At 39.3% G+C, this 25,052-nt stretch overlaps 1 protein-coding gene across 2 annotated transcripts in view; it reads right to left on the bottom strand.

Annotated features, from left to right (window-relative positions):
• The window catches only part of LOC127806224 (DNA-directed RNA polymerase III subunit 1), an 88,767-nt gene that overhangs the window by 55,615 nt on the left and 8,100 nt on the right, over positions 1 to 25,052 (bottom strand). For both annotated transcript variants that reach the window (XM_052343379.1, XM_052343370.1), the window contains exons 3-4: positions 12,626 to 12,775; positions 11,309 to 11,486 (exon numbers count right to left, since the gene is read on the bottom strand). In XM_052343379.1, coding sequence (XP_052199339.1) covers positions 11,309 to 11,486; positions 12,626 to 12,775 — 328 coding nt within the window. The remainder of the gene's footprint in view (positions 1 to 11,308; positions 11,487 to 12,625; positions 12,776 to 25,052) is intronic.

Raw genomic sequence — 25,052 nt, 5'->3', positions numbered from 1 at the left:
ACCTTCCCAGTGCCAATGACAGCATTAAAGAACCAGTGGCGATGCTAGATAGGAGGGTGATCTACAAGCACGGGACCCCTATTCCTCAAGTACTCATCAAGTGGTCTCATCTTCACTCGGATAGCAACACATGGGAATACCTGCCGGACATGCTTCGCCAATTTCCGAGAGTCGCCTGCCTCCACATTTCTTCAGGACAAGAAAATTTTGAAGAGAGGGGTAATTGTCATGATCCACGTAGCAAGGAGAGGGAGATAGGGTAATTAAATGTAATAGGCAGGGAGAAATAGCTATTAGCAATATAGGCAGTAGTATATGGTGTGAGGGGGGTACAAGTTTGTTGCTGCTTAGGCGGGTTGTACATTCCCTAACTGTATGCGGTTAGCCGCACATGGGCAAGGAATCCAGCTATATATTCAGCTGATCCTTGCCACGGATGGGTATGAAATTATTCTAACAGAATTCTGACATTCTCTCCCTCATTCTCTCTCTCTCTCTCTCTCTCTCTCTGTTCTCTCTTTCTCCCTAATTTCTCTCCCTATCTGTATTCTTTCTCCTTCGAACAGTCCACTGGACGAAGGAATTCTAACCAAGGTTTCCGAGAGCTGACAGATGGTTCATCTCCTTTATTAATGATCATACCCGTCTTACATGGATATTTCCCATGAAAGATAAATCTGAAGTTGGTTCTATCTTCCAAATGTTTCATTCAATGGTGCAACGACAATTTAATGCCAAAATTCATATCTAAGGACTGATAATGGCAAAGAATATTTCAACTCTATTCTTGGTCATTATCTCTCCCAACAAGGTATAATACATCAAAGCTCATGTGTCGATACCCCCCAACAAAATAGGATTGTTGAACAGAAGAACTGACACCTTTTAGAAGTGGCAAGAGCCCTATTGTTCTCTACCAATGTTCCTAAACATTTTTTGGGTGAAGCCATTCTTACAGCCACCTACCTTATCAATAGAATGCTCTCACGCATCCTAAAGCATCAAACTCCTAGCCAACTTCTCCTAACAGCCTTTCCTCGTACTCGTGTTCTTTCACAACTTCAGCTAAAAATTTTTGGTTGTTGTGCATTTGTCCATGTTCACAATCACCTTCGGAGCAAGCTCAATCCTAGGTCTATCAAATGCATCTTACTAGGATACTCTCCTCATCAAAAATGTTACAAATGCTACGCTCCAGAACTTCAGAAATTCTTTACTTCTATGGATGTAACATTTGCTGAAAATCAATCCTATTATCCCAAACCTGATATTCAGGGGGAGAACACTCAAAATAACTCTTTGGAATATCAGTTTTGGGATATCCCATCCTTACTTACTGAAAATCGACAACCTACCAATAACCAGCAGCCCCAAGAACTAGCCCCTAATTCCTCAATCAACCACTCTCCCACCAAGGAATTTCAAGTTTATTCTCAAAGACAATCAAATCGGAAGGAGAGAAAGGACCAAACATGCCCTGGACCTGATCAAAAGGCTGACCTAAATTCAGATCTTGCAACTGGTGAGAAATCGAATACTACCTCTTTTGATGATGAGGATTTACATTGGCCTCTTGCTTTGATAAAAATAGTAAGATCATGCACACAACATCCTATACAAAACTATATTTCATACAAGGATCTCTCACCCAAATTCAGTGCATTTGTTTCAAATATGGATAAAGTGCAGGTTCCACATGAAACAAAATGAAATTGAATGAAAACTGGAAGATCTGAGAGAAAGTACCACGTCCAAAATATTTGATTAATAAGAAATTAAATCTCTTTCTAACAACCGAGAGGCTAACACATATATATAGCCTTAACAGCAAAGCTAAACAAACATAACAAACGCAACTAACAAATATTCTGCTACAAACAGAACTACAACTAAATAATACAACCATCCAAGATACAACACAGCAGAACACACAACCAGCAACACAAGAATGAGACTACAACCGAGATGTCTCATTCTCTCCAACACTCCCCTTCAATTGAGAACTGCCTGGAGCTGTCTCAGTCCTGCCATTAGCTGCCTTAATCGCTCCAACACTCCCTGTCAATTGAGACCTGCCTTGAGCGGCCTTGAGCTTGCCTTTGTCTGTCGCAATGAGCAAACAACAATACACAGGGGTCACTCGAAGACCAAGTTTATGACATAAAAAATGAAACCGATCCTTAGGTAACCCTTTAGTAAAGATATCAGCAAGTTGATACATGGTGGGAACATAACGAATTTCAACAGCACCACATTCAACTTTTTCCCCGAACAAAATGCACATCAATCTCAATGTACTTAGTTCTAGAGTGAAAAACAGGATTTTCAAAGATAGATTTGGCAGCCAAGTTATCACACCAAAGAATAGGAGGCTAAGAGCAGGAAAACCCAAGTTCTTGGAAGAGGGACTTTAACCACAAGACTTCAGTGACTCCTTGAGCCACTGCCCTATATTCCGCCTCTCCAACGGACCGAGCAACGACAGTTTGCTTTTTAGAACCCCAAACAATCAGATTATTGCCGAGAAAAACACACCAACCACTAGTAGATCGTCTGGTGAGTTTACAGCCTGCATAGTCAGCATCCGTGTAAACACTTAGAGGTAAATCACAAGAGGATGGAGTGAAGACCAGACCTAAGCCAATGGTTCCTTTGAGATACCGAAGTAACCGCTTACAAGCTTGCCAATGCTGATCCTTAGGACAGCTTAAAAACTAACTGAGTTTGTTGACAACAAAGGCAACATCCGGTCTGGTGTAGGTAAGATATTGAAGAGAACCTACAACTGTCCGATATAGAGAGGGATTAGAAAACAGATCACCTTCATCTGTAAACACAGTGGCTGAACTAAGAGGAACATCACAAGGCTTGCAATCAGCCATAGCAGCCTTAGTCAGTAAATCAAGAGTATATTTGGATTGAGTTAGATAGAGGCCTGTAGAATCCCGATAAGCTTCAAACCCAAGAAAGTAATTCACCGAACCAAGCGTTTTTAACGCAAAATGGTTGTCAAGATCATGAATAAAATCATGCAAGGCAGTGGAGCTGGATCCAGTTACTAAGATATCATCAACATAAACAAGGACAAACAAAACAAATTCAGAAGTTCTCTTAATAAAGAGCGATGCATCAGAGATAGCTCGAAGAAAACCCCAACTTTGTAGAGCTGTTCGAAGCTTAGTATACCATGCACGAGGAGCCTGTTTAAGGCCGTAAAGAGACTTCTTCAATCTACAAACATGAGAAGGGCAGGACTGATCAAGAAAACCTTCTGGCTGAGACATGAAAACAGCCTCATCAAGATCACCATTTAAGAATGCATTATTGACATCAACCTGCTGGATATCCCATCCATATGTAACAACTAGAGAAAATAAAACTCTGATGGTTGGCGCCTTAATAACAGGGCTGAAAGTTTCAGCAAAATCAATGCCAGGTGTTTGAAGAAAACCCTTGGCAACAAGACGAGCTTTATGCTTTAGAAGAGAACCATCAGGATTATATTTTGCACGGAAAACCCACTTACAGCCTATCAAGTTCATATCAGAAGAGAATGGAACAAGTTCCCAAGTATTATTTCGAATTAAGGCTGAATATTCCTCCTTCATGGCTTTAGTCCAGTTAGGGTCTTGGAGAGCTTCTTGAACAGAGTTAGGTTCTAAAGAACTCACCAAAGCATAAGGAGAAGAAAGAAAAAGTTGACGAGCTTTTGCACGAGTAATCATAGGATGAGTTGGAAGAGTCAAAGACTGTCTTGGTGGAGGAGCAGTAGGAACATGAGAAGAGGAAGAAGAAGAATTGGACAAATCAAGAACTGACAGGTCCGGAACAAGAGGAGCAACTGTAGGAACAATAGGAGTAGATGAATCATGTAAACTCGGTGCTAATGTTACTGAAGATAAAGGACTAGGAGGGAAAGATGAACAAGAACGTAAAACATGAGTAGACAGACTAGGAATAGAATCAGAATGAGGAGTAGAAGATTTGACAGAGAATAAGCAAGAAAAAGGGAACTCCTCAGGATTGAAAACAACATGTCGAGTGATATAAACTCGACCTGAAGGATGTAAAGATTTATATCCAGCCTAAATTTGACTATAACCAAGAAACACACACTTTGAAGAATGAAAATTAAACTTGTTCTTGGCATAAGACCTTAGATAAGGAAAGCAAGCACAACCAAATGGTTGTAAGTGCATATATCTCGGTTGTTTACAATATAGTTTCTCAAAGGGAGTAAGAAACTGAAGTGGTGAAGCTGGTAGCAAATTGATAGTGTAGACAACAGTTTGAAAAGCTTCAACCCAATATTTCAAAGGCATGTTAGCATGAGCTAAAAGAGTAAGTCCCATTTCAGCAATGTGTCTATGTTTTCTTTCAGCCACACCATTTTGTTGGTGAGTATAGGGACAAGAGAACCGAGACTGAATGCCACAACTATGAAGATAGGGTATAAAGGCTTTGAATTCTCCACCATTATCGGTTTGAAGAGCTTTGAGTTTGAAAGAATATTGCAACTCAGCAAACTTATGAAAAGTTTTGAAAATAGACAAGGCTTCAGACTTTAATTTCATTGGATACAACCAAGTATATCGAGTATAGGCATCAACAAAGATAATGTAATACCTATAGCCCTCAATGGATAACATAGGAGCAGGACCCCACAAGTCTGAATATATCAATTCTAGGGGATGAGTTGTTGTAATAGGACAAGTTGCAAAGGGTAGCTGATGAAGTTTACCCAACTTACATGAGTCACAAAATGACAAATCTGTAGATGAACAAGGAATACTGATTTGATTAAGAACTTGTTTCAATACAGAAAAAGAGGTATGTCCCAACCTAGCATGCCACTGTTTACAAAGTCTATCAGTACAAGACATGCTGGATTTATTACAAGTTCGTTGAACATTATTACAGTTTGCTAAACAACAGACATTTGTCATGGAAGACATTGACGAATTTGAAGGAAAGGCAGCACTAGAGGAGCTAGGAGCAGCAGAAGAAGCAGCATGAACAAATGCTGGATCCAGCTGATAGAGGCCATTCTTAAGAACTCCTTGAAGTAGCACCTTGCCCGAGGCCTTGTCCTTGATCAAACAAAAGTTAGAGTGAAATTCAGCAATTACATTATGATCATTAGTAAGCTGTGAAACACTCATGAGATTCTTTTTCATGCAAGGAACATGAAGAACTTGAGATAAGGAAAGAACAGAAGGAGGATTGGTTTGAGTAAGGATAGTACTAGTGCCAATGTGAGCAATAGGAAGAGCCTTACCATTTCCTACGGCTACTTTGTCATTACCACCATAGGGAGAATGAAGAGATAGATTTTGAAGACTAGAAGTGATACGGTTTGTAGCTCCAGAGTCTACACACCAAGAAGTATCGCCTAGTTGATAAGATGAAGAAGAAGAAGACGGATATTGTTCATTCAACTGAGAAGGAGGAAAGCCATGATGAGTCTCTTGAGTAAACCCTAAATCTGTCAAGAAAGCTCCATTACCCTCATGAGACGCTACAAAGGCCTGAGAACTTGATTCATTTCCACCTCTACCAAAGGAGGGATGTTGAAAACTGCTATCAAACCGATGGTAACAACGATTAGCTAAGTGGCCTGGTTTTCCACAGAGTTGACAGTAAAACCTTTTTCCAAAAAATCGGCCTCTGCCTCTACCTCCTCTAAAACCATTTCCTCTTCCTCCTCTGTTTTGAAAACCTTGAAAACCTCCTCTACTATTATTATTTCCACCGTTATTTCTAGGCTGTTGTGGAGCATAGCTTACATTCATAGCAGCAACTGAATCAAATTTAGGCAATCCACTAGATATCTCCATGTTCTTCGAAGATAACCTTTGTTCATGCATCATTAAGAGATACTGAACTTTTTCAAGGTCAATATCATTCATCTGATACGTAATTAAGCCAACAACAGTTTCATAATCTTCACCTAATCCATGCAGAACTGTCATTAATAGATCTTGATCATTCAATGGTTCTCCAATTGCTGTTAATGCATGATTAATAGTCTTGATCTTAAGAATATATTCAGTGATAGTCATATCACCTTTCTTAAGAGACCTAAGTTGCTGTTTCAATTGAAAGGAACGAGCAACCGTTTGTCGAGAAAACAAATTTTCAAGAGTATTCCATACCTCTGCTGCAGATTCACAATGAATGACTTGTCCAATTACCTCCTTATCAATTGTCGAAAACAGCCATCCTAGAAGAAGCTGATCTGATCGCATCCACCGTAGGAATTCAGGATTAACTGCTGGTTCCGAATTAGGCTCAGCATCACTCGATTGAACATACTTAGGCGGTAGATCAATTTTATTTATGAAATGCAGCAGATCGTAAGCTCTAATTGTAGTTAAGATCTGTGCCTTCCAGTAGAGGTAATTGTTTAAGTCCAGTTTTGTAGGTGCAAAACTGAACGCCTTAGATACCGAAGCAAAATTAGACAAAGCAGCAGAAGATAATGAAGGAGACGAGGTCGAATCAGAAGAAGCCATGGACGCAAGTCGCGATAGCTCTGATACCATGAAACAAAATGAAATTGAATGAAAACTGGAAGATCTGAGAGAAAGTACCTCGTCCAAAATATTTGATTAATGAGAAATTAAATCTCTTTCTAACAACCGAGAGGCTAACACATATATATAGCCTTAACAGCAAAGCTAAACAAACATAACAAACGCAACTAACAAATATTCTGCTACAAACAGAACTACAACTAAATAATACAACCATCCAAGATACAACACAGCAGAACACACAACCAGCAACACAAGAATGAGACTACAACCGAGATGTCTCATTCTCTCCAACACCACACACTGTTCAAGAGGCCTTTCAACACCCTAAGTGGAGGAATGTTGTTCGGGAAGAAATCAAGGCGTTCGAGAAGAATTAGACATAGGATATCACTGATTTACCTCCCGGAAAGAATCATGTTGTAATACCAAAGAACTTTGAGTTATTATTTTAAAGGAAAAATGGAAATTCGGGGGAAATTGGTATCTGAAAAGGCCCGAAAAATATACCGAATCAGCCGAAAGGAGTACCCTAAAGATTAAATGTCTGAGGAAATAGGAATCTCTCTAACAAACATCTCGAGAAATGATTTTTAGCATCAAGAGAAATCGAATCAAAGACAATTTTCGGTACAGCTTTGGATTGGGCTAAAAAACCGAATTGACGCAAAGGGCTTCTGAAAAGTCAACGGAACCTTAAGAGGGTTCATATTCGGTATGTAGGACAACCCTTCAGCAATTTCAAGAAGAAACAAAAAGGTTTATGGCCAAAATAAAGATTCGGGCCTAAGCGCAATTTTCTAAAATTGCCAGAAAGAGGTCGAAATGACGTGTTTCCTAGAATCTCAGGGATCAAATGAGAAATTTGGAACGTAAGGGTCTCAACAATAATGTTGGAAAACCCAGGGGCCTTGTGAAAAGAGCCAAAATGCAATTCAAGAATGAGAGAAGGTGAAAGTGTAATTTTTCAAAAGAGCTTGGAAGCCATGACCGACCAAGCTCCATCTCATCACCGAATTCAGCCATAGGAGGCCCGAGAAAGTGGCAAGAGACCTCGGGGGAAGGCCCTAGAACCAATCTTGGCCGTCAATCGGCCTTGGAATGGCCGAAAATGGACAAACATTTCGGCCGAAAGTGGCCAGAAAATTGATCGTTTAAAGCAAACTTTTGAGTTGCTTTCGGTGAGTTTTGGTTGGATCTAAGGCTTGGGGAGACACTAGTGGCTTTGGTTGAAGCGAAAGTTGTCGTTTTAGGGCTCGGTTTTTGCCAATAAATAGAGCTCGAAGAAGCCAAAATTTTCAGAAGTTGGAAGCTCAAATCAAAGGCATTTTTGAACGAATTGAGAGCTAAGGATAGAGGGCTTTTGTTGCCCAAGAGTAGTAGATCATTTCTGGAGAGTTTGGCGAGCAACGGAGCAAGAACGAGCAAGATCCGAAGCCTCATTGAAGCTCGAGGCAGACGCTCTAGCCGACACTTCAAGCCTCCGGTTGAGCCTTTTCCCGACCTCCTTTCGAGCCATCTCAGGTACCCCTAGGATCGATTCAACTTGTAGTTTAACGAGATGCAAAAATCTCAATTTGCCGGTTAATCGGCGCAGGAGAAGATGACCGGCGCGTGAGCTTCACACGCCAGTCTCACTCACCCTACCACGCGATGGTGCATGTGGGCGCGTGTGGCCTTGTATTTTTCTGCAAGTTTTTTTAAAATGCTTAGAAAAATATTCTAGGATATATCATGGAAAAAGATTTGGAGAAAAATTGATGTAGGTATTTATTTTTAATTATTAAAGAGAAAAAACGGAGAAAAATAGAGAAAATGGCAAGAAAAATAAAGAAAAATAGGTTTATTGATTATTTAAATAAATATCTTGCCTAGGGTGCCTTGGGACTTGAGGTGAGACAATTGGCGCAAATTTTGAAGTTTGGCACGAAAACCGAGGCAGTGCACACTTTTCGAGATAACCCAAACTTTGTGAAAGGTGAGTTGTTTTGTCCCTATAACCTATATACGATATGATTACCTTTCTATGCATGATATTTACGTATGTTATGATCATTTTCGTCATATTTGTTCGTATACTATTGCATGGGAAGTCGTGATGTATGCATGACACGATATTATTGTCATATTGAAACTCATGCATGGGATTTGGGATGTCACTCTAAGAGTGTAGCCGTAATTCTCCAAGGGCAATTGATGGAACAACGTTAGGCTTATCCTGCAAAGGTTCGGAATTCTACCTAGGGTTCCGTGCCGGGCTGGTGGGCAGGGAAGTTACACTAGGATATCTGTTTATAAATGTCCATGCATCATTCATTCATTCATGTTTATATAACCTTCACTTAGAAGATTCCATCTTCGAATATTGAACTATGTCCCTGGAATATTCCACGTTCCAGGCGAAACAAGCGACCAGAAAGGCACAGAAGTGATTGAGGCATGAGCTTGACAGAAATTTTGTGGGCCCCATGTGGGGCTAAGACTATCTATTACATTCGGTTGTATTGTTTAGGTTTTAACAATATTTGTAATATTATGTTGGGTGAATGATGTGTATGTACCCACGTATGTTATGTTTTCAAGGTTTCTTACAGGTTTTGATCTTGCTTCCGCTTATGTTTAAAGTGTATCATTCATTCGCTATGTTTGGGAGTGTTAATTTATAAAGGTTATGTTGAGAATTTATCTTTGGTTTATGTTTGATGTATATAAAAAAAAAATCCTAGCATATATTAATACCCTAGAAGGTGGGGTGTTACGCCTGTGGGCTGCAAATGAGTTTTTATAGTAAAATATAAAGAGGATAGAAGGATTGACAGGTACAAGGCCCGACGAGTAGCAAAACGATTCACCCAATCCTATGGTAGTGACTACCAAGAAACATTCGCCCCTATGACAAAGCTAAATACCATTAGGGTTTTTTTGTCCCTAGCAGCAAACTTGGATTGGCCCTTACATCAGTTAGATATAAAAAATGCGTTTCTAAATGGTGATCTAGAAAAGGAAGTCTACATGGAAATTCCACATGGATTTGAAACGAAGCTTACAAGAAACAAAGTATGCAAGCTAAGGAGATCACATTATGGACTTAAACAGTCCCCGAGAGCCTAGTTTGAGAGATTTACAAGGACTGTAAAGAAATATAGATATAATCAATGCCAAACAGACCACACCTTATTTATCAAGCATTCCAAGGAAGGTAAAATTTTCATTCCTATTGTCTATGTGGATGATATCGTTATTACAGGAAATGATATTATTGAAATCAAAAACCTTAAGGAAGTTCTTGCAAGGGAATTTGAAATTAAGGATCTAGGAAATCTGCGATACTTCTTAGGTATAGAAGTTGCAAGGTCAAAAGAAGGAATTTCAGTCTCCCAAAGAAAGTATGTTCTTGATCTTCTAAATGAAACAGGGATGCTTGGTTGCAAACCAGCAGATACTCCTATGGAATCTACAGCAAAATTAGATATTGGCAAAGAAAGCACACTAGTTGACAAAGAGAGATATCAAAGGTTGGTGGGAAAACTTATATATCTATCACATACTAGGCCAGTATAGGTTTTTTTGTGAGTATTGTAAGTCAATTCATGAATAATCCCAAAGAAGAGCACCTAGAAGTAGTTTATCGCATCCTCAGATACGTAAAATTAACTCCAACCAAGGGATTAATGTTTAGGAAAACAACAGACCAAGGGATCAAAGTCTATAGTGATGCTAATTAGGCTATATCAATCCTAGATAGAAAATCAACATCTGAATATTGTTCATTTGTGTGGGGGAAATATAGTTATTTGGTGTAACAAGAAACAATCTATTGTCTCTAGAAGCAGAAGCTGAGTTTAGAGCTATGGCTCAAGGATTTTGTGAAGGAATATGGCTGAAAAGACTACTTCATGAATTACAAGTAACTGTGACAGAGCCAATTCAAGTATTATGTGATGACCAATCGGCCATCAGTATTGCAAAAAACCCAGTCCACCATGACCGAACAAAACATGTGGAGATTGATAGGCACTTCATCAAAGAGAAGATGGAAGGAGTATTCAAGTTGTCCTACACTCCTACAAATAATCAAGTAGCTGACATTCTCACTAAGGCCCTATCAAGAAGACTATTTGATGAATTAAGCTGCAAGGTTGGCCTGAATAACATATTTAGCCCAGTTTGACGGAGAGTGTGAAAATATAGAAATTGTTGATGCTAAAGATAAGGAAGGTGAATTTATAGGAAGGATAATGAGATAAAAGGAGAAGAAGATAAGTTAATTTGAATATGATTTAAGTCTAGAATTGTATTCCTAAAAAATAGAGATAGTTAGTTTGTATTTTAAATAGTTTAAGTATCTTGTAAATAGAGTAGACTTCCATAGAAAGTAGGTGTCTTATATTCATGTATTTATACATCCTTTTGCCTAAAGAAAAATATAAGTTTCTCTTTTCTCTCAAATATTTTCTTCAAAAACTAAATAATTCCAAGATAAAGGTATAATTTATTAATCCTAAACATTTGAATTGAACTAATAGGTCTACTGTGTAGTATTAAAAAGGTAAAAGTAAATCATAAAAGATCTTTTTTCATAAGCATATATGCAGATAGAATATGCAAAGCTCATATTAGCACGTTCAAAAGGCCAACACATATATAACGTCAAAAAATAATATGATGCATGGAACCAGTGGATGAATTTCGTTACATTTCCTAGAATGAAAAGAATTAATGTCAGAGGAAGAGACATTAGAATTAAATAAACCAGCAAAAGAGGCTCGAACCATTTATATATCTGCATCTTGAACACTTCACTGCCTTCTTAGTACTTGCCATTGCGTTACACCTTTTAACTATCCTTTTCAAAACCTCACTCTTCTTAAGGGGCTCAATCCTGGGGTTCCTCATCTTCTTCAGGAAATCCACACGTTCTTTCTCTGGCAGGAGTACTCGAGAACAAGACTGTTCAAAAAGAAACAACACCCCCCCCCCCCCCCAAAAAAAAAAAAAAAATTAATTAATTAATTAATCAGAGATCAAGTTACCAGCTAAGTTATGGGACTCAGACCCCTCTCAGGTGCAGACTCAATTAAAATCATTCAATCCATAAACTTGCAATCATAAACCCAATCACTTTCAAGTAGAAGACTGAAGTTTAAGCTTAAGACAAAACTTCCATAGGAGTTTTTATGTATCAAGGATATAAGCTTAATTGTAAGAGATAACTTCCAGAAATCCATTCTCAGGAAAAAAAAAAAATCCAGAGACCCATAGCAGCTCTTAAAAATAGTAACTTATAATTCCTGCATATCATAAACCATAGATAACCAAAATAGTATCAATAGCACCCACACTCCACACAGATGTAGTATCCTTGCATTGAGCAAAGATAATTCATGTATAATTTCAGGCCTTCTTGTGTATATAGTGCCTCCTAAAGGCTTCCTATCATACAAGGTGAACAATTATCCAGCAGAGGAAAATAAATGCAAGAATACTTGGCTAGAAATGCACATGTACAACAGATACAGCGAGTAGTTGAAAAGATTAAGGAAAAATGCTGCACAAGATCAATTATCAAGTGACTTAATAAATAAGAAAAGAATGGTGATAGAGAGAGCTTGCTTTAGAAATATTATTTTAAGTAAACTGAAAGTTAATGAGGAAGAAATTAAATAAAGGCCTGGTGAAATCAGAACTTGGTACTAAAAGAAAAGTCAGGATAATCTGACATAAGTATTGATTTTCAAAAACAATGTATGTAATTTCTATGGATGGACACATGGTATGAACATGATCAGCTCAAGCTATAACATGCCTGCACACCTGACTTATCAGACCATACACATATGTTTATATCATGTACTTGTTAACTGTGTTCTAGACTCAGCATTCCCTTGTTTCATAGAACTGGATCATATGCCTAAATGCAATGCCATTGTGGCCTACCACTTTGCAAAACCTAATCACAGTTGACTTCAAATTGATTCTGAAACAACATAAGAAACAAGAAGCATGCCAGAGTGCCAATGAAAGAACTTCAAAGATAGTAGTTGATATTTTGGAAGCAGGCTACATAGAGAAGCACCTATATCAAATACCTTGCATATGCACTTCAAGATATCCACAACAGTACTCAGATACCCAACATTATAAACTGGGAGAGCAAGTGTCAAGTATCCATAATGCCCAGGACAATCAGTAAAGCTTCCATTGCAAGTTGCACAGATACCATATTTGCTTGGAGGCCCCTGAAACCAGGAGAAGTGTCTTTAAGATGACTTAACTACCTCAATAATATAAATAATAAAGACAACTCAAATGCCGTGGATAGACCAAAAAAAAAAAAAATGGTCCGTGACTATGTAACTAAACATGCCTTCATAGCCAGGAAATTAAGGAGCAGCATTGACAGAAAATAGTAACTGAAAGCCTAACAACTATATGCATTTACATTAAACACGTAAAAGATAACATGTGCAAAGTGTAATGCTTTTCTTGATATACCATAGGGTATCATAAAACTAGAGAGGAGCAAAGTAGTAAGAAAACTAGGCATGTGTTATGACCCTAGGGGTAGATTAGACATTTGGGTGGAAAGCTTAAACACGTAAAAGATAACATGTGCAAAGTGTAATGCTTTTCTTGATATACCATAGGGTATCATAAAACTAGGGACGAGCAAATTAGTAAGAAAACTAGGCATGTGTTACGACCCTAGGGGTAGATTAGACATTTGGGGGGAAAGCTTAAAACTAATTGTAACAAACAAGAGGTTGAGTAGTTATATGCGGTTATAAGCAGGTGGTTGAGTGGTTGTAGATAGTTATAACTCCTTCAGTTGGCAGTTACCTCTCAACAGAAAAGAGAAGGCTTTTGTAAGAAGTTGGGATCAGTTTTTGGAATCATAACAAAATCTCTTCAATTCTTTCCCCCTCTCAAATTTCTCTTTGTTCTTTCTCACTCTTTCTCTCTCTCATTCTATTTGTTCCCTCCTCAACTTCTATTCTTTCTTCTTGAATTCTACCTAAATTCCCAGATTGCATGTCATGACCCCAAAGATCCCCAAGGATAAATTAGTAAATAGAATAGTAGAAGTTTTCATGCATTATACAATAATTGTAATTTTTTTTTCAAATTTTTGGTTATAGGGCTTTATCCTTAGCTAATAGGCAGTTAGGTTATTTGTTGTATTTTACATAGATGCATGTGGGAGGTTGTAGGCTATATATAAGCCACAGCTGAGGATGGGGGCATTATGTTTTTATTGATAAATGAAATTATAATTTTTCACCTCCAAATTCTCTCTCTCTCTCTCTCTCTGTTCATCTGATTCTCCCTATTCTTCTTCTAAATTTCCCCCTTCATTCTTCCAATTTCCAATCCAATCCTAGGGTAAACCCTAGGTACACAACAATTGGTATCAAAGCAATCAATCCTTGGTTGTTGTTTTGATTCGAGTTGAAGGCCGATGAAATCAATTTCAGTGTTAAGGTCTAGATCGAGGAGGCTTGAAGGCAACTATTGTGAGGTGAGTGATTTCCCTTGGCGATTGTTGTAAGGCGAATTTCGACGATGAGCTAGCTAGATTAATTCCGATCGGGTCGAGGCTACCGCTTCTAGATGCGGTTAATTTCCAACGCAAGACTCTCGGTTGTGAAATCTGGTGAGTCGTGTTCGAAGGGGAAGGGTGAAGCAATTTCAATGATATAGGCCACGATTGTCGGTGATCTAGAAGCGAAGCAACATCCAACTTATTCTCAAGGAGTTACGCAATTGAGGCAGCGGGGCTTGAGGTGATTCAAGTGGTCCGATGAATTCAACGAAATCGGAAGTCCTAACTACTAACCAAGCCGACTTCCGAGAATGAATCAAGCAAAGCGCTTGAATTCCGGAGCAACTTGAGGTAGTAGAGATTTGGAATTCGACTTGCGTATAGAGACAAGTGATCGATTCTAACGCACTGAGGTTGAGCGTTGGCTAATAACTAAGGCTAAAGGTGAAAAGCGAAGAAGATCCAGTGGCAGATTTGGAGTGGGTGAGCATATCTTAGATTGAATTCCAAAGGAGAAGCCGGATATTGATTCTCAACCGCGAATTCCGATTCCAGTAGCAGATCCGTAAGCCTCGGCTGTGGTTTCAATTCGATTTAAGGGAAGTGGAGACAAATCAAGTCATAGGAGTAATTTGGCCTTCAGTTCAAATTGTGAAGGTAAGGCGAAGTAAAGCATTCCAGTGAGTTCGATTGGTCTCGGATGTTTAAATCGAGACTGATCATAACTAGAAGGGAGTAGTAACTGTCAATTCGAAAGTTGCAGTTGGTTTTTACGAAAATTTTAGGCAAAAACAGATCCGACGAAATTCCTTATTAGTTATTGAATTGCATTGAGGCGATTCAAATTTATAGCCGATTAGCTCACGGAAGGGTGTGGATTCAGTATGCATAGAACTCTTGCTCCTTGGTCTTCAAAGTGTCATGTTCGTGAGAGGTCAAACATGGGGAGCAGTGCACACATGAGACCATTTGAGTCTCAATTGCAACAGAAGTATGCTGCATTTTCAGGGGGATGTACTATTCGTGAGAAGTTGGCCATGAGGAGCAGTGCACATATGAGACAATCAGCGTTTCAATCATAGTAGAAGAATGCTGCATTTTCAATTGGATATAACGGAAATCATGAGCAGTTTGGCCAGAAGAATCATGGGACATGGGAAAAGAAAATTGATAATCAGTTTAGTCAAAGCCACAAGGAAACAAGCGGTGTGGTACATGAAACGTGCAAGGAATTTGGCCGTATGTTGCACGAGCAGCTGCAGGAGTTTGCAAAGATGTTGATTAAGAAGCATAACTATAGCTTTCCTGTTGAATTCTTCAACAAACCAAGAAGAAATGTTTCAGATGACCATCCTGGAAGTTCTAACCAGAAGACGATTGATTCAATCAATCAATCATCATGATTGAATTACTGTAACATTGGACTCTTGGAGGAGAGAAGCTGTGGAGAGCGAGTTTCGAAAATATTCCGATGAACAAAAAGAAGATGTTGCTGAATTACCAACAAGGGATCAAGGCATTCTAACAGAAAAATAAGTCAAGGGTGAGGAAGAAATATTGGTTGTTGAAGCTGCAAAGGAAGGCAATTTGCCTATTACAAATACTATTGGAACTCCACTAAAGGTGAATTATGTTGACATGAATCCGATTACAGTTGTTTGGCAACCAGAGGAAGAGCTAATACATCTGGATGTGCCTAATGAGAGCTAGCAGGAAAAAAATAAAGAACTATTAAAGGGATTGACAAAGGAAGCAAAGTCCCTTGCATTACCCCGGGAGCCTAGTCCAATATATGGAGAATCGGCTAATGTGGGGGATGTGGTTTTGGGAAAAGTTGAGGATTTTGTGGCTTGGGTTAAAATAGGCAACGAAAAGGTGAAGACAGCACTAGCTGGAGGAAAGCCAAGGGATATAGCGGAAGAAGTCAAAGGTTTTGCTAAAGGGAACAAAACTCCCACTGTTGTGCTGGTTTTTACCTCCACTAGCAAATCCGAGTTGTTGTCTACTGCATTGAGGGATGAACCGTTGGCTGGGATTGAAGTTGCAGCAACTCCTAATTCTAATGCTCATAGACAGCCTTGGTCTGAGTATCCAAGACAAGTCTACAATTCTCCATTGCTGCATTTCCAGGATGTTGTTGATATTTTTGCAACAAAGCATGGCCATGGGTTGAATGGGAATACAATAAAGGCAACTATGAATGTAGGCCCGCCATTCTTACTTGTATTGGACGGTAATGAACTACTAACGACAGTCATTGACACAATTAGTCCTCCCTTTAAACTCCAAGTTTCAGCTGCTAACTATAATAGTCCAGGTGTGGCTAATTATGTTCTTAAAGTGGAAACCAATTTTGATTGGACAACTATTGTAAGAGGTGGTTGTAGTGGGCTCAAACTTGATCGGGTTGCTTCTGTTGAAGTTTTGGGCCGAATTATGCTTGGAATTGATCTTGGAAACCTAAGAATGAAGAAGAAGAAGCCTAGAAGGAGAAAGAAAGAAGAATAAAACAGATAGAGAAAGCTGGTATTGGATAAGAGTAGTGGCCCAATTGCTGCAAGTTCTTGGAGACAAGAACTCTCTCAAGGATTGAGGAATTGTTATGACCCCAAGGATAGATTAGTAAATAGTAGGAGTTTTCATGCATTATACAATAATTGTAATTTCCTTCTCATATTTTCTGTTATAGGGCTTTGTCCTTAGCTAATAAATAGTTAGGTTCTTTGTTGTATTGCACATGGGTGCATGTTGGAGGTTGTAGGCTATATATAAGCCACAGCTGAGGATGGGGGCATTATGTTTTGATTGATAAATGAAATTCTAATTTTCCACCTCCAAATTCTCTCTCTTTCTCTCGATCTTTCTCTTCCTCACTTTCTGTACATCTGATTCTCCCTATTCTTCTTCTAAATTTCCCCCTTCATTCTTCCAATTTCCAATCCAATTCTAGGTTAAACCCTAGGTACACAAAATTGCTCAAGCCTCAACTTGAGGGTGTGACAATTTGGTATCAGAGCAGGCGATCTCTAGTGGTCTTAAGGTGCGACTCGAAAGCAAGGGCGACAATCGACGGATGGTAGCAGCTCCAAGCAAGGAAGGAAGGTTTCCGATTCAATCAAAAAATGGCTAAAGGGACCCGAATGAAGCAATTGGAATCAAAGATGGAGGCGTTGGAATTTGGCATGTCCCAGACCCAAGAAGCTATGATCCAGAGTCAGGAGGATATTGCGGCTATCAAGGAAAGTGTGCAAGAACTGGAGAAGAACAAGGAGACAATGGAACAGTATGGTCAGAAGATCAACAGCATGTTCAACATGCTAGACGCACTACCCCAATTCTGTCTACCACCTGATTTTCCCCCAAGAATGAGTTCTGACCAAATCTTGACCTGAGATGGCATTCTTCCTAGACCTAATGAAGGGCTAGGAAGATCAGCCTGCTTTGGAGCAAGGCAATCAGGTAAAAGGAACTCCTTCCCAAACTACTGTTCATACGCCTAAGCCTCGACTGGAAATTCCAGTGTTTGAGGGCGTGAAACCACAGTGGTGGATCAGCCGTTGTGAAAGATTTTTCAACTCTATCGTATTAACGAAGAGCAAAAGGTTACCTTGGCAGTAGCAGCCTATCTCAACGATATGGTTGACTCATGGTATCAAGGTTGGACACAAGCCAAGGGTAGTGAGTCTAGTTGGGTTGAATTTTCAAGGGGAATTATGTGACCGATTTGGAGAAAAGAGTATGATAGATGTAGTTGAAGAATTTAACAAGCTAAGGCAAGAGGGTTTGGTGATAGAATACCAAATGCAGTTTGAGGAATCGAGAGCATCGTTATGGACCTCTCAACTAAGCCTAACTAAACCATACTTTGTGTCCAGTTTCATTAGTGGATTAAAAGATGAATTGAGACCTATGGTTAAGATGATAATGCCTACAACGGTGAAACAGGCGGCTGAGAAGGTAAAGTTACAGGAGCTTACTCTAGAAGTAATCTTCAAAAAGCACAGAATGCCACCAAGTAATAATCCTCCCACTAGTCAACAATTGGAAGGAAATCCCGAGGTTAACTCTAACCTTAATACAGTCAAAAATCCTATGCCATAGCAGAGGCAACTAGGATCGTGCTATAAATGTGGAGACAACTTTTGTCCAGGCCACTAATACAAAAGACTGCTACTGAACATGGAAAGACTAGATAAAGAAGAAGAAGAAAAAGAAGAAAATGTTGTTTTCCATGAAGAAACCGGTGAGTGCAAGGTGATCATCGGGGAGGAGTTGCAGAAACTATTACAGAAGGGGGCTTAGGAGTCACAGCTGCATTTTATACAAGCTATTGAGTTTGAAGAAAGGGCTAAGACGAAGGAGAAACATTCAAAGGCTACGAACGCTGCTACACTTCAACTACTCAAAGGGAAAAAGCAAAGGAGAAAGAAGGAGAGAAGGAGGCAGCAAGTATTGAAAGCAGGGATTGGTTGAACCGTAGCCCATCGATATAAATTCTTGGGGACAAGAATTTTCTTAAGGGGGGGATATGTTACGACCCTAGGGGTAGATTAGACATTTGGGGGGAAAAGCTTAAAACTAATTGTAACAAACAGGAGGTTGAATAGTTGTATGCAGTTATAGGCAGGTGGTTGAGTGGCTGTAAACAAGTATAACTGCTTCAGTTGACAATTACCTCTCAACAGAAAAGAGAAGGTTTTTTTGTAAGAAGTTGGAATCAGTTTTTAGAATAATAATAAAATCTCTTCAATTCTTTCCCTCTCTCAAATTTCTCTCTCTGTTCTTTCTTGCTCTTTCTCTCTCTCGTTCTATCTGTTCCTTCCTCAACTTCTATTCTTTCTTCTTGAATTCTATCTAAATTCCCAGATTGCCCAACCCTCAACTTGAGGGTGTGATAGCATGCAGTGTCATTTGAGCATTTGTGTGTGTGCATGCGTGCGGGGGGAGCAGACTTGGTTCAAAAATTAATTGAAAAAAACAACAATGCTCATTCCTTGAACAAAGAGGAGAAAGGTCTCTGAATTCTTATGCATGTAGAGAAAATGGGGCAAATTAAAGTAGTAGAAAGTTGATGCCAATATTGGCATCCACAGGATCAAGTTAGCATCAACATGTCATGTAATCGGGTAAAAGGCAGGAAAGCCATTAGGCGGGAAGGAGTAATATGGATTGAATCATGGGGCCCTATTGTAATAAGAGAAAAAGAGAGTTATGTACTAGTGTGTGGAAGGTGTATGATTTGAATTTTGAGCGCCAATCCTTTCAAGATCAGTATATAAGCCAAACCCCTCGGCTAATTGAGGCATCGGTGAATACAATTGAATCATTCCCCCCCCCCCCCCTTCTCTCTCTCTCCTCTCTCTCTCTCTCTCTCTCACTCAGTTCTTCCCTCTCTATTTCTTCCCTTCTCTTCGATAATTCTCAATTCTCCATTGATTAAGGGAGAATTCCCCCTTGTCAGAATTAGATTCTAACAATTTGGTATCAAAGCAAGGTCCCGGATGCAAGACAAGATTCTCCTGATTTAATCATGGCTGACAAAACGAGGATGAAGCATATGGAGACACAACTTCAATAGGTGCCGACAACAATAGCAGACATGCAGATCCGAATGGGAACACTCAAGAATTCGGTGGATTCGATGGTAGAGAGGAGGATCGAAAGGGCGATGAATAGTTAGCATGAAGAAAGTAGGGGACAGAATGCAAGGCTACAAGATCAAATGAGGGAGCAAGGCCAAATCCTGCGAGATCAAATGCAACAGTTTATGATGATGTTCACCAGCCAAACACAAGTACGACGCCTTCCTGAATTCCCTCCTAGGGAGAGATCTAATCCAATATTACCTAGTCAAGGAGTGAATTCTCGATCTGAGGGATCTGCTGAAATTGAGGAGGAACCTCAAGGAGTAGCGGAGAATGAAGGAGGAAGGAGGCATGGGAATGCAATTGGTTCTAACTAAATCGGATTTCCAATGCTGAAGATGGAGATCCCCTTATTCGACGGCCATAATCCAAGATGGTGGGTGAGGCATTGTGAACGTATGTTTAGCCTCTACGATGTGGCTGAACAACAGAAGGTGACATTGGCGATTGCCTATTTCAATCATGTAGGAGATGCGTGGTTTCAAGGATGGAATGGGGTGAAGGGGAATTGCTCATGGGTAGAGTTCATTGAGGATCTCGGTGATCGTTTTGGAGAAAGAGGAATGTTGGATGTTGTAGAGGAATTTAACAAATTGAGGCAGGAAGGAACGGTCTAGATCTATCAGCAAAAATTCAAGGAGTTGAAAGCTCTAATGTTGATTTTTGAATCCCACACTTACAAAAGGCTATTTCGTATCAAGATTTATTAGCAGTTTGAAGGAGGAATTATGTTCTACAGTCACGATGTTTCAACCTAAAACCATCAAGCAAGCTGCGGAGTGTGCAAAGTTACAGGAGCTAACCGTGGAGGCACTTATGAAGAAGCAGAGATGGATAGGGAAAGAGTTGCAGATTAGATCAATACAACAAGGGAACAAGGGGTGGAGTAGAGGTAGTGGCCATATTGGTCGGGGGTGTGTGTGTGTGTGTGTAAGGGTTGGCTCTCTCGGCACCTACACAACAGATGGCCAATGAATTGTTGGAACAGAGGAGGCAAGTTGGCCTCTGTTTCCATTGCAGAGACAAATACTCTTCGAGGCACCAATGTAAACGTCAGCTACTATTACTGGAGGGAAATGAGTTGGAGGAAAAAGAAGGAGAAGAGGAAGACAATTGAGGGGATGAAGAAAAAAAAGAGAAGATGGAGATCTTGTTACATGCGTTAAGGTGGCTAACTAATAGCAAGATCATAAAGGTGGAAGGAATGGCATGGGACAGTAGTTTGATGATACTAATCGATAGTGGGAGTACCCACAGTTTCCTAGACGAAGTAACTGCTAAGGAGCTGAAGTGCAACCTCATGGGAACTCGTCCCCTGTCAATCATTATAGCTAACGGGCAGAAGGTGATATGTAAATCAACTTGCATGGAATTCTATTGGCAGATGCAAAGAGAAGAATTTGAAGCTGACTTGTGACTACTAAAATTGGGAGGATATAGCATTGTCCTAGGAATGGATTGGATGAAAGAGGTAAGCCCCATCTATTTTGATTTTAACAAGATGGAAGTCACATTTGAAAAGGGGCATAGAAGGATGACTATAACAGGCAATGCAGAAACAGGAATGTGTAAGTTGATCATGAGAAAGAGACTACATAAAATTGTCAAAAACAAGTGGTTATAGGTAACCCAATTATTTTATACATGCACGGGAACAGGAGAAGAAGATTCAGGCAAAGGAGGAGAACTAAAGTTGATCACTAAGGGCTCTACCCCAACACTACTTGGGAGGTAAACCAACTAGACTCTCTTGATTCACTCCTAGTTGAGTTTGGGAAGTTGTTTGAGGAACCTAAGGGGAGTTGTTTGAGGAACCTAAGTCTCTGCCACCAAAAAGACCCCTAGATCACACCATCAACCTCAAACCAAACACAAAACCTATTAACCTATGTTCTTACAGATACCCACCAAAACAAAAGGCCGAAATAGAAAAGATGATTAAGGACATGTTGCAAATGTCTATCATCAGACCAAGCCTAAGCCCTCATGCCTCTCCTTTACTCCTCGTCAAAAAGAGAGGTGAAGTTGGTGTTTTTGTGTTGAATCTGTTGATTACCACCAACTCAATTCCCTCACCATCAAGAACAAATTTCCTATACCTATCATAGAAGATCTATTGGATGAATGAATTACATGGAGCCAAAGTAATCGCCAAACATGACCTACGTTTGGGATACCATCAAATACGCATGCATCCCAAAAACATTCACAAAACAGCATTCAAAACTCATCAAGGACATTACAAATTCTTGGTAATGTCCTCGGTTTGACCAACACCCCAGCAACCTTCCAAGCCCTAATGAATCAAATATTTGAACCATACCTCCGCCAATTTATTCTAGTATTCTTTGATGACATCCTGGTGTATATTCCTACTTTCTTCGAACATTTAGAGCACTTAAAGAACCACATTATAAGTCCTTAGGCTCAACAAGTTGTTCATCAAGAAATCCAAATGTGCATTTGCACAAACCCAAGCGGAGTACCTAGGCCATATAATATCGGGTGCAGGAGTGACTCAGTGAGCACAGATCCCCAAAAGATCGCAACAATGACTGCATGGGCTCAACCTACTAACATGAGAGCCCAGAAGGGATTTCTGGGTCTCACAGGTTACTATAGAAGATTTGTGAAGAATTATGGCATTATAAGTAAGCCATTGACAGAACTATTATTGTTTTGTCCAAAGTAATAGTGTGCTGGAATTCTAGAAGAAATCAGGAAGGAATAGAGATGATCGGTGGTAGTTAGTTTGCAGGATCTAAATGTAACAAATTGTAATTAATAAGGGTAGTTTAGACTTTATGTAAGCTAGTTATTTCCCTTAGGATGTTCCGCCTCTCAAGTTTATAAATAGAAGGGTGCGGAGGTCAGATAGGATCATCAATCAGTTTTCATTACATCCCTTGTGTTCGAGTGCAGTGAGAAGAGAAAAAGGGAGTTGTGATAATACAGTTCTTGTAGTCTTCGTCTAGAGGATTGTATTCGAAAAGCAAGAGGAGGCGAGTGAGGGATATTCTTGCACTGATTTCTACATTCTTAGTGGATTGTTCGCTTCTTGGATTGCTGGATGTAGTGCCATGTTTATGGCATGAACTAGGGTAAATCTGGTGTACTGCTTTTTGGTTTGCATTTCTATCTTTTCAATTCTGTCATTTATATTTTTTGTTTTTAAATCTTGTATTGTGATTGATTTCGGTGAGATCATTGAGTGCTTCTTGAGTTATATTAGTACTCGGTTTCAACAAACTGGTATTAGAGCTTTAGGTTACTCAATCAAGAAACATCAAGAAATCCATAAAATCTTTAGAAACCTATAGAACAGTTGTCTACTATGGCTTTCGCAGCCCCTGCTGCCCAGTACGACATTGAAAAATTTGATGGCACCAACGATTTTGGACTTTGGAGGATTAAAATGAAAGCCTTGATGGGAAATTTAGGGTTGAAAGAAGCCTTAGAACCCCAAAAACCCTTCCCAGAAACCGCTACTGATGAACAAAGATTAGAAGCAAGTAATAGAAGGCAAGAAATCTGTGAAAAGACTTTCAATACTCTAATCTTGAGTCTAGGAGGCAAAGTTCTAAGAGAGGTGTCTAAAATGGAGACTGCCGAGCCTTTGTGGTCTAAGTTAGAAAGCCTATATATGACTAAATCTCTTTCGAGTGGGTTATATTTGAAAGTTAAGTTTTTTACTTTCAAAATGCAAGGGCAAAAGCTTTAGAATCATATTGATGATTTTAACAAATTGTGTCTTAATTTGGAAAACTTTAAGTATATCATATGAAGAGGAGGATAAGGCCCTAATTTTGTTGCATTCATTGCCTAAGTCATATGAGCATTTAGTAGACATTCTAAAGCATGGAAGAGATACCATATCTTTAGAGGATGTTATAGGTGCCCTTAATTCTAAAGAGTTACAACAGAAAGTAGAATCAAAGAAAACTGTTGGTGATGCCCTTTCAACTAGGTATAGATCAGAAAAGAAAGACTCCAAGGCTAAAGGAAAGTCTAGATCGAAGTCTAGAAATGGCAAGAAAACTTTTAGATGTTTTCATTGCCATGAGGAAGGACATACAAAGAAAAACTGCCCTAAAAGAAAGCAGGATTTTTCTTATAAAGGTAAATCAGAATTTTCAAACTCAATTTGTGAGTTAGACCATGATAGTTCGGATGTTCTTGTGGTCTCAAGACATTCGAATGAAGTGGTATGGGTCTTAGATTCCGGGTGTTCTTTCCATATGTCACCTCACATAGAATGGTTCTTGAATTATAAAGACATGAGTGGGGGGAAGGTTTTACTCGGAAATAACCAAGAGTGTGGTATAAAAGGGATTGGGAATATTAAGCTTAAGATGTTTAATGGGTCAGTTAGGACTTTGTCATCTGTAAGGTATGTCCCAAAACTTAAAAGGAATATGATCTCCCTATGAGAGCTAGCTAAGAATGGCTACAATTATAGCGGTTGTGGGGATATTTTCAAGATAGCTAGAGGATCACTTGTATATATGAAGGCAGTCCTTAAAAATGGAATTTTTGTTATGATAGCTTCCACAGTATGTGGGGATGCAGTTGTAGGGGAAGAAAAGACCTATGAGCACTCAAAGCTATGGCATTTAAGTATTCAAGGGCTTAAAGAATTAGTTAGCCAAGGGATCCTAGGCTCCGGAAAGGTGACAAATTTAAATACATGTGAATCATGCATTTATGGAAAATCTTTGAAAGTAAAATTCCCTAAGAAAGCACTCCATACCACTAAAGGCCCACTAGAATATGTCCATTCGAACTTATGGGGCCCTAGTCAAGCTCTAACTCATGGTGGAGCTAGATATTTCCTTTCCATAATAGATGACTACTCTAGAATGGTGTGGATTGTTGTCTTAAAATCAAAAGATAATACCTTTGATGTATTTAAGACCTGAAAAACCTTGACTGAAAACCAAAAGGGTGTAAAATTAAAGATTATTAGAACTGATAATGGCCTGGAATTCTGTAATAAGGAATTCACCCAATTATGTAATGAGAGTAGCATCTTCAGACACCTTATTGCCCTTGGTAATCCCAAGCAAAATGGCATGGCCGAGTGCATGAATAGGACCCTCCTTGAGAGGGTAAGATGTATGATATTCCATGCTAGGCTTCCAAAAGCATTTTGGGGAGAGGCTGTTGCTACAACAGCATATTTAATAAACAGGTCACCCTCATTAGTCTTAGACTTTAAGACACTTTATGAAATGTGGTATAATCATAAGCCAAACTTATATCACCTTAGGGTGTTTGGGTGTATAGCTTATGCACATATAAAACAAGGTAAATTAGAACCTAGGGCTA

The sequence above is a fragment of the Diospyros lotus genome, chromosome 1 (assembly GCF_014633365.1).
Source record: "Diospyros lotus cultivar Yz01 chromosome 1, ASM1463336v1, whole genome shotgun sequence".
Classification (NCBI taxonomy): domain Eukaryota; kingdom Viridiplantae; phylum Streptophyta; class Magnoliopsida; order Ericales; family Ebenaceae; genus Diospyros; species Diospyros lotus.
The sequence above is the reverse complement of the archived record's forward strand: the minus strand, read 5'-3'. Positions and strand labels throughout refer to the sequence as shown.